The following is a 10,862-nucleotide window of genomic DNA, read 5'->3' as shown; positions in this document are numbered from 1 at the left end:
GCAATGCTCTTGTTCACGAAGCACATTGGACAGAGAATCCTTTTAAGACCAGAAAAAGGGTGTAATGTGGGCGCTTTTCATTCAATCCAAATCATTTCATTAATATTCCTTGGAAGACTTGCAAAGTCAGGCCCACCCCGTAGTCTCTCTTCCACTTCGGTCAGGCATCACAAAGCAGCCAGATGCAGAATAACAACTGCCCGCGAGACAGGAATGCAAACTTGACCAGACCAGACTACCCTAGACTAGGCAGGCATGGACTATACGATTGTCAGGAAGGGGCATTAAAGCATAACCATGACGATTAAGCTGACCTGTGGAGGTGGAGGTGAAGACAGGACGGTGTGTAGCAATGACTGCATTTCGTATACCAATCATAGGTCATAGGAGTAGCGGAGGAATTCAATGCAATTTCTCCACAAGACATCAACACCTCACCACTTTCCCCCTGTAGACATGAGAAAATGGCGCACCAACTTGACCCGATCCCTCTCTGCATCTCGTTCATCTGCCATCGCCAAGGCTGTCCGAAAACGCACGGTCAGCGAAATCGTTCGTTCAGACCTAGTGGAAGGAGTGTCGGGTGGAGTGGAGACGAAGGTGGGTGGTGAGGAGGACCTATCCCCAGTTGTTGCAGTCAACACCTCCTCCTCTGCCGCCGCCGCCGCCGCAGTCGCAGCTGCAGCCGCAGGTGGGGCTGCAGGTGGAGCTGGAGGTGGAGGAGGAAGTGTCGACAATGTCAGGACGGCAGCGCCTGCATTCAGGAAGACATCAGAGGACTTGCAAACAGAAGCACTGGCTACACTTCTGGTGTTGGATAAAGCGAAAGGATTGGAGTGTCTCAAGGTCATGCGAGGCTACATGGCCACGTGTTGGTGGTTTGTGCAGCCCCTCCTCTTCTGCCTCATCGGTGCCGACATTCCGGTGGAGAAGCTGCGTGCCGACACAATTGGTGAGATCCTCACCTTCTGCCATTTGACCTCAACATCCCACTTCTTTATGCCGAGATAGGATGTGTGACTCGAACAGAAGGTTGATTAAGTCACGAATTCGCACCTCAAGTCTCTTGCTGCGCTAGATGCGAGAAGCCTTTTAACCACGAAAGCCGACATCGATATGTTGGTTGGCTAAAAAAAGTCTCTAGAACTGCATGCTTCTGGAAATCATTGAGTGAAGCCTACTCGTCAATCGTTCATTTGATTAAATCTTCGTTCATTGGCACAAGTAGATGCGCAAGAAATCTACAAAGCTATGTAGTTTGGAAACTAGCACTCCCACGTATACATAGATTTCCCTTCCCTCTCCTTTTCTCTCCTTTATTTCATAACATCCTCTTCCTTGCCCCTCCCTCCCTCTCCTCCTCCTCCTCCTCAGCCTTCATCCCCTTCTTCCTCTTCTTCTGCTTCACAACGAGTGTGCTCTGCACCATGAAGCTGACACTTTGTGCCCCTCTTCCTCCAGGTCGTGGAATCGCCTCCATCCTCATCGCTCTTGCCTTTCGCATGGGTGCATCCATTCTCGCTGTGACACCATCACCCTTGAAGTGGAAGGAGAGGGTGTTCGTCGCGGTGGCTTGGATTCCAAAGGCCACCGTTCAGGCGGCTATCGGTCCCCTGGCACTCGACTCTGCGCGTGCCACTGGTGATGCCACTCTCATCAGCTGGGGTGAGCAGGTGAGTTCAATCCTCTTCTTTCCTCGAGAAGACAGCGCATTGAGCATGAATCGTGTCAGATGCATTTGGCGAGTCAAATGGAGTGGAGCTTGTGAATCGAGAGGAGGGAGAGGCAAGTTGCGAGGATTGCAGACTGCATTTATTTATGGCCAGTTCTCCCCCACACTTATGTGCCTATCAGTGAGGTCATTGCATCTGAATCATGTGATGTGTTCTAGTCTCAATTCGTCATGGTTTTTGAATGCGTGCCTTTCCACTGTTGTAGTGTTAGTTGAAATTCCGAAGTGGAACTATGTACTCTGGTGTTATGGGATGTAATGAAAATCCTGACATTCAATTTCCAAATCCATCTTCAACTCCTCTGCTTTTTTAAAATGAGGAGCTGGCTTGATATTTTGATAACGGGCAAGCCACATTTTGTTATCGTTCTCCACTATATTTACACAACATCATTTGCCTGTCATTTATAGCGGCGTAAGTATGCTCTGTGTCCTGTTCAGTTAACAGCAATGCGAAAGACTTAGTTGCAGATCCTTCATGCGTGCTGGAAGAAAATGTTGAGAGAAAATACAATTTTCATTGACTGATGGGTCCACTTAAGCAGACATCTAGTTAAACAAAATATGATTCTATCACAAAAATAATGCAATTTCCCATTTCAGGCTTCACATATGTCGGCTAACTTTACCAAAAACTTTAAACTGCGCATCAATTTACTCAACGAATATCATTTGATCATCCATAGTTTTAAGAAATCCTTCAAAAATGTCAGTAATATTATAAAACCCACTTTTGTGCTACTCCTTATGTGCTTATTTAATTTACTTTAGTCCTAAACACAACAAATTGAATCCAATTCTAGTTCATTAATACTCTCCCTCTTTTTGGCACCATAACGACGGCAAAAATAGTCACGCCGCATAATGGCAGACGCATACCCACAGATGAGCACTACAAAAATAAGGGAAGAAAATGATAGAATCACTTTCTGGTTGGATGACACAACGACAAACATAAAAGGCAATTCCGCTTCTCCGTCTTGTCTATTTGGAAATACTAACAGGTGTAGCGGAAACTGAACCTAAGAGACAAGGCTCTTTCACGGACATCCTCTTTTCCTGTGTCCGAATTGCAAGTGTGATTTCTGCAAAATCTGTCCCCTCTTTCAACTAAACGAATGCACAGGTGAGTTGAGATCGTCAAATCCATTTAAATGAAGAAAGTCGTCAGCCTTCAGTGCTGTGAAGTGATTTGATCACTCTGTCTGAGTTAAATTGGATGGTGAAGAATGCTTAACTTGAAGTTTTATTAGCCATCTTCCCTCAAATTACATCATGGATTCATTTATGGTTAAATTACATGTAAAAAAAGAATTGCAATGTGCTGGCTGTACGTTTAACTCTAGGTCTTGGCAAAGGTTCGCTTAGGTGCTCCACCGTTGTGCCCTCGTCAAGTGGACTGGCCTCCGGGCCATGCCAGTAATTCTAAGCCCCACTATAAGTCAAATATATATTCTGCCCCAGCATTATGCCTACCTTCGCTTTTAGAGAAGTCTATTTTAATTTGGCGGACCCTAGGCCAATAAAAATCAAAGTACATGGTCCAAAACAAAGAACCCTAAATTGGAATTTGTTTTCTTTTCATGGAGATTGAAGTTTACGTATCATCCAGTTGGTGATCTAATGAGGTCATAACAAATTTAAACTCCACCGGTGCCTGTATTTGATTTCGCATCTTCAAATGCATTAACCGTTTCCACGCAAGTCTTCTTCAAGGTAGCATATGTTTCTCTCCTCCTTCAAAACAAGATGGGTGGATGTCCTGGCTTTTGGCGAGACTTTTCACACTCAGTTACTTCACCTTTTCCACGCTATAAAAGTTCCCATTCGACAAGACGGCCCTCCGTAAACTATCCAATTATAAGTGCTTACTTTATCACCTTCACCCATTTGTGGTCACTTCATCAAATAGTGGCCCCCACACTCCAAAAAGACGTGTGAATATACAATAATAATTCCGGCAGTAATTTATAGACAAGCATCACATATACGCAAATACGCAGAAAATATGAGCGATCGGCAGTGCTAGGCTTTGCCAACTTCTCTAAAAAGTAAGTGTCAGTCATCATTGTCATCATCGGTTGAGTAAAATTAGCTTAAAATGGCCGAGGGAAGAAAGGCGGGAGAGAGCATACGAGTATATGGCTCCCCAGGTAAACGATCATTAGGTAGTTAGAGGGAGGAAGAGAATACTGATGCAGCAATGGGTGAACAGGTAGACAGCTTGGTTAGCCAGTGAATGAGCAGGATGGGAGTGTTTGAGCAGTAAATTGTGCTGATTAAATTAAATATTCTCAGAGTGCCGTCTCTAGTGTTGACGGAGTCCCCTCTTTATCCCCTTCCTTTGAAATTCCGCGAAAAATGTCATCGGCTTCACTCCAGTCTCCTGCCTTCTCCCCCTTCTCATCATTACTGCCAGCAATTCTCTCCTTCCTCCTGGCAATGCGGTGGTGATGATGATGTTTGTGGCTATCTTCTCCCTCTTCATCATTGTCTGAATAGGCATTGTCATTGTGGTTTGCGTCGGTACCCTCCACCGGAATGAAGATAAGGTCCTGATGCAGTAAATATGGTGCCACAAGAGGTATCAGTAGAGCTGCCAATGGGGCAGTAAGAAGAATTGACAGAGCAGAGAGGGTTATTATCTATGAAAAGGAAAATACTAGGAAGAGTCAAAGCTGAACTTCTAATTTTACCAGATTACTATCAAAAAGGCATGCCACCGTAGCAGTACTGCACACAGCGGTAGGCATCAAGTTGCTCCTGTTATCCACAGCCTGCATATAGTGTATAGGTTAGCCCCGACACTACAGGGACATTTAGTTAGCACGTGGGACAACGTGCAGTGATGATTATAGTTGCTCGGACACAAAGGCTTCAAATTCGTGGGTATCCACTTGCGCGGGAGATAGTAAGTATAATGCAGTGCAATGTTACGAAGTCCTGCCACAGCAGAAGATGTGACTGGCACGAAGCTTACAAAGATGGTTGAGTGTGTTTCTGTCAGTGACGTCCCGCTCATGACGGTTCCCAACACATAGCCTCGTCAGCCATTCTTATAAAGGAGGATTTATCGCATAGAACGTCTGATCCTGAACAATTGATTAAAGCACAACGTGTCGACGTAAAATTGCGCAAGGGATGAATGCTTCTGTGGGCATGGTAGACGCAAACATTCACGAATATTTGCTTTTAGCTGTGAACCGAATCTTCTAATGTATTAACTTAATGATGGGACGGCTTTTCGTAGAGAGTAAGGCGCTTTAAAAATATACGACACGAGATTCTATTTGGAGTCACTTTGTGAGATTACAAAGTTCAGAAGATTATTTGCATATACTGCATATTTGCGACATAGGTTTTAAAAAACTTTCCCTAATTTTACATTACCAAAAGTGGAATTCGAATGTATATTCAAGCTTTTACCCAACTACGCTGAATTTGCATATTTAAATGACTTCTTTGACTAATCATGATCAGAGAGCCTTCCAGGCCTTTCGTAAACCGACAACAGGGCTCCTTCCACTTTGGTATGTCTTGCTGTTGCATCAGAAATGACGCCGAGTACCGCTTTGGTGTAGTACACACCGGTGAGCCGACCCGATTTACTTAGACAACCATCCCAATTACATTGGTTGGACTTCAAACTCACTTCAAGTCAAAGTATTTAACCGTAATCATTAAAAATCCTGATATTGCTTTTAAACTCATTCATGAAAGTTGGTAGCTCTTTCCAAGATCCCCTGAGCTACGGTAGCCACAAGTATGGAACAGCGTATATATGCTAGCTTAGCGTTTAAAACGCTGCTGACAAGGCATAGAGCACAAATGCAGGCCCTTCTACACAGTGAGCTGTCATGAGGAAGAGACAACGGCCCCTAACAATGAAACTTGAGTTCACCACCCGAAGTCTGAGGATAGATTAGTCGAATTTAAAAGGTTTTCATATTGAGCTTCATGGGGAATCCAAAATTTGGGGTTTTTTTGAACAACAAAGAGTTGCTTAAATAGGCCATAAGCCCTTTAATCAAAGCAGTTTACGAATTCATGACCTTTCTATTTTGACAAAAGATACTAACACTTCAAATCTTGTAAGGCCAGAACCCAGGACACTTGAATCCATGCATCAAGAGAAGACATTGAAGATTCTTATGCAAATTTGTCAAAACAAGTGAAATTCAAACCGCCTTCGACTCGTCTATTCGCCTCGGAGCCAGTAAATCAGCAATTCATCCATCCACACACCAATCACCTAACTACCCTAAATCCCCCAGTTTCAACCTCCCCCCGCTATCAGTAGCAGTCAAATTTAGAGAATTTAGCTACTCATAGACTTTTAAATCATTTAAAACATCCACACTTTCCTGCCAAAATAAATGTACAAAACAAGCCTAATTTGTCAAATTTCACTCGCCTCATTTCAAAATACCCTCTGCAACAACACGAGCTACAGGTTGTTGATACTGGCAGTGTTTGCACTAGCAAGGCTGGAAAGGAAATAATTAATCTGTACCCACGCTGCTGAAATTTCTTTTTAGTCAACTTCTCATTCATTCCTGCCTAGCATGGTCAACAGATACGCATAAAACGTCCAATCCTTGTTAGAGTAACCGTAAAGATGATAAGATTTCAAGTTTTTTGTGGGGTCAAAGGTTGATAAAGGATATACAAAATCAAAGGAGATTATTTTTAATTTTTGGAGATGAATATGGCTTCCAGGAAATAAGCCTGAGGCTTTAAGCATTATCAATGTATTAGGACCTTATTTTAGCGCATGGACTTCTCCACCCACTTCCCCCACCTCAAACTCATCATAAAAGGCTGTGTGCGAGACGTCTTCTCCTTTCAGGTAAACATAGGCAACAGAAAAAAAATGCTTAGGATAGAGTTTACAAGAAAATATCGCAAAATTTGTGTACTAAATTCATTAGACAAATTCAAAATTTTACGGTTGAATGGCTTTGACATTTAAGTTAGATGGTATACGGAAGAAAAAAATTAAGGAAGAATCATTACCATAAACAGTTATTTGAAGATAATGATAATCAGAAAGAGATATCATCCCCTCTTAAGGAAGTACAGCTTAGCGGAGACTTTCGTAATTGTAGAACGTATTGTCACTAAAAGCTGAAGAACCAAACAGCTCCATACACATTGGATTTTGCCACAATTCCATTTTTTACTATTTATTCTCCTTTACTCCACTTTATTTCTCAATGTGATGGTATAGATGTAGAATGCTAACTCCAGCACTACATACACGGAAAGCATACACATTCTTTTAGCCATGAGAAAAAATGGTAAGATGGCCGGTAAACAATTTGAAGTGCCTGAAGCGGCTGTATAACGCATGCAAAGGAAGTGCAGAACAAAGCAACGGTCACGAAGATTATTGCTTGTCATCTGTTGGTGCATGTGGCATGTGGAATATGGGATGTGGCATGTGGTGCACGGTGTGTGTGTGTGACCCATCTGTTTAGTCGCCAACACGACCTCTCTGCCTGCCTGAAGTAAGTGCTAACGCCTCATTAAACCGCTCATGTCTAGTTAAATGTGACAGAGTGTTCTGCGTTTGTAAAATTTCCCCATCATCGGTAATGACAGGAACTTCTGCATTACCATCAAGGATAGAGGGCAATTATGCGCCTGTTTTATCATCAACTGAGGTCAAATGATCCATCATAGGAGTGGAGTTGCTTATGCCAGTATGCTGTGCTCCACCGTATCTCATCATCTGCACATGTTTGACAACAAAGCTGAAGGGAAGGAGTTTGCGCATTTGCTTGTAAAACAATCAAGCTGGAAGTAGACCCATTGTGTTTAACCAAAATTTGATGATGTGGAGGTTCAAAACAAGAAAAGGTGGGACACAATAACGAGCACCATGCTAGTAGACTGACGTGTTTCTTTTATGACCCGTTCTTATAAATAATTGTAGGCGTTTTGCTGGTTTTTCCAAGTAGTTAAACTAAGTAATTGTTGTAATCTATACCGTGAACCACACGAATTTTGCCCATCTGCCAAGTGCCTCGTAGTGTGGCATATTAAGCAAGATTTCAAGTATAAAGTAGCAGAGCTTTAACAGTAGAAATGTTTCTCTGTCACAGAAGTGCATGGCACATTTTTATAACGTACGCTAAATAAGTACAGAATAGCAAAGTGGCAGTTACTGAGACTTATCCTTTTTGCATGTGGCATATGGGATTCGGCCTGTGACCTGTGATATGTGCCATTTACTCGATACTCATCTACCTGGCTTCAGCTATGGTTCCCCTCTCGGTTTGTGTGGTTGTAAACTATGTTATTCATCACTCACAGCAGAGAGACATGACTAGATGTTCTGCTTTCTTGACACCCAACCCTTAAGTTGCATTCTTCATCGATAATGCCACGTAGTTTACAATTATTATCAGAAAAAAGTGGTGCTGCTTAGCCTACTTCATCTATCCTCGAGAGTTAGCGTTATTTGTTCGTTTCGTTACCATAGGTCACACCTTCACCAATGGTTTTACAAGTATGTTTGAGAGAAGGTTGTGTAACCTTGAAACCGACTTAGACTCGTCTGGTGAAGCAACTAGGCTGTACTCCCATCCATCATACCTGTCATTTTATGATATGAGTGTTCAAAGTGAAGGGAAATTTCTAAAGGTCATGATAAGGTGTTTTGAATTGTTTGATTGACACATATCTCTACTCTACCATGCCTACAAACAACATCAGACATTCCACAAGTCCCTAAAAGTTGCAGTATATCGTTATGTCGAAGCACTGCTATAAGCAGACAATCAGATAGGGTTGTGTAATTCAATTTGAACAAGAGATTTTGCTTTTTGAGGTCAGACGGTGGCATAAGTTTATTGACCTAAAGAACATACTAACTCCTTTTGAGTTTTTTAAGCGCAAAGGCACAAATTCGATACCGATGTCAGCTTGAATGTACGAATAAGGTTACACCTTGTTGAGAACATAATCACTGAGTGATGCTGGAACCACAAGTTGCCAGTGTTGCAATAGCAAGCCAGAATCTAGTTCTACCACCATACGTTAAGGAGAGGGAATAAAGCATCCCATGATAAGCTAATTTTTCACTGAAAGCGCTCAAAAAATTGTCTAAGCAAAAAGTGAACAACCCTAAAATGGAGTAAAATATTTGTTCCTTGAAGCTAAATAGAAACAAATCTAACTTTTAACATATAATCTCCGCGTTTACAAAAAAGGTAATTCGGCCAGTATTTTTGACCAAAATTGAATGAAACTTGAAATTTACCCCTGCCACAAATAATCCCAAATTCTTCCAGATATACAAGAAGAATTTGACAATCGGTTTTATGCCCAACCCTATGAATAGTCTTACATTGGATTATAAAATTTGTCTCAATTTCTTAACACCACTTGCGTTAACATTTCAGAAGCAAATTATAGAGAAGAAACGCCTTATTTCTGCAGCCATTACAACTTTAATGAAGGAAAGCTAGGTAAGGCTAGCTAAACAAACCAGAAGCTATTGCTTTGACAGGACTTGCGAGACAACGAGGCTAATGGTATGAAATTCATTAACTCATTCGCTCTTGTCCTTTCGTCTCTCGGTTGTCTCGACTGCGCCCATTACCGACATGATCAACCTGTCACCTGCCTCAAGTGGCACTATTGTTTGCTCGACAATTTTAATTGCCTCTGCCTCTGACTCCCCCGTAACAACTTTTAGGTTATCAAAGCTGTGCGCATGCGACATTTTTGTTGTCACCATCGCCATTTTAGTTTAATTTGTCATTGCTTTGATCATATTTCTTCAGTTGCAGTAGCTACAGTTACGCCTTCTGCGACCGTTGAGGCTTGGGAGTGAGATTGAAGACATTGACTAGGTTGCCACCGATAGAGGAGGAGGCGGAGAGCTGAATCCAAGGCTAACCAAAAAGAGGCGTACCAGTAGATGAACGCCTTTACCTTTGCTAGGTGATAGGGTTAATGACAAATCGGTTGATGGATGAATTGGGGCTGAACGCCAAACTATGGGGTGACTATTACTGTTGCCATCACAAAGGTGACCGGATCAACTCACCACAAATTAAACGATTGAATGACCTACTAGCTTTCTGATTAGTTGTTGGTAGGATATTGTTGAATTCGGGCATTTCATTGGTCTCTATTGCACTTTATTTCTTTTTACAGTATCGCAAGAGGATTGGCCTTAGTTATGGATGAACTGCAGTGAAATTGAAGCTATACTACTCATACCAATATCATGCTCTTTCTTAAACAATTTCTTTTACGTCTTTCCGCAGAGTTGGAGGTCACCTACTAGCTATCTCTTTTGTTGTAAGGAAGAGGAAAGGAATAAAGGAGGAGTAGGAGACGAAAGTGGAAGTTGGAAAATGGAAAACAGTATGGTTTGAGCGGATCTGACTTCGAGTAATCTGTGAGGAGGAAAGTGAAATAAAGTTGTGGAAACTAGAAGGTACTAGGGATTTCAAAATTAGTTACGAGGGATATTCAATTTTGACTGGAACTTTAAATTGTGCAGGTTAATATTGGAATGCTACCGTAGCAATGCCACACGTGGAAGTAAGTCACAGGCGTATCCTTTAAGTAATATCCAGTGCACATTCCGTTCGTAAAATACCTCAGACGACACACAGTTAGTTAAAATGGTGATCAACAGTGGTAGGAGGTGCATGAATGGAAAAACGAAGTTTCGTGCAAATGCAGGTCTGAAACCCCCAGGTATTTGCCTCTGGGGAAGATATAAAAAGCAGCGCGTTAATCGGATGCCTAGCCACTAGCAGTGAGGCATTTACACTACAGGAACATTTTAAAAACGAGTGCACGGTTTTCGCTGATGTGCTCGGCTGTGGGGGTTTCCAATTCACAGCCCTAGCGGTCAAAATAGCAGATCAAGAGTGTGGAAGACCTCGACGTGGACACATGGCTGACACAATCTGCCGTCGTAAAGTCGTACCAAAGGCAAATCATTCAACAGCCTGAATCAGCAAAATAAATCCCATAAATTCATTTTCTAAAGGCGCATAAATTAAGGTACCGAGGTACCATATAGGCTCTTCAATTTCGACTAGCACAAGAATTAAAGGAGGGTTTTGAAATGGAATGCCAAGATTTTCATTACATCCCAAAA

At 42.2% G+C, this 10,862-nt stretch overlaps 1 protein-coding gene across 1 annotated transcript; it reads left to right on the top strand. All coding sequences in view use genetic code 11, as the record gives it.

Moving 5' to 3' along the window:
- Positions 1 to 456: 456 nt before the first annotated feature.
- EGR_06515 (Mitochondrial sodium/hydrogen exchanger NHA2) lies at positions 457 to 2,197 on the top strand (the record flags this gene model as incomplete). Its single annotated transcript, XM_024495764.1, has 3 exons — positions 457 to 952; positions 1,462 to 1,673; positions 2,144 to 2,197. The coding sequence occupies 3 exons, from the start codon at positions 457 to 459 to the stop codon at positions 2,195 to 2,197; spliced, it is 762 nt and encodes a 253-aa protein (XP_024349828.1).
- Between the last annotated feature and the right edge of the window lie 8,665 nt (positions 2,198 to 10,862).

The sequence above is a fragment of the Echinococcus granulosus genome (assembly GCF_000524195.1).
Source record: "Echinococcus granulosus chromosome Unknown EG_S00058, whole genome shotgun sequence".
NCBI classification, from domain to species: Eukaryota; Metazoa; Platyhelminthes; class Cestoda; order Cyclophyllidea; family Taeniidae; genus Echinococcus; species Echinococcus granulosus.
This window is presented reverse-complemented; position numbering and strand designations above follow the sequence as displayed.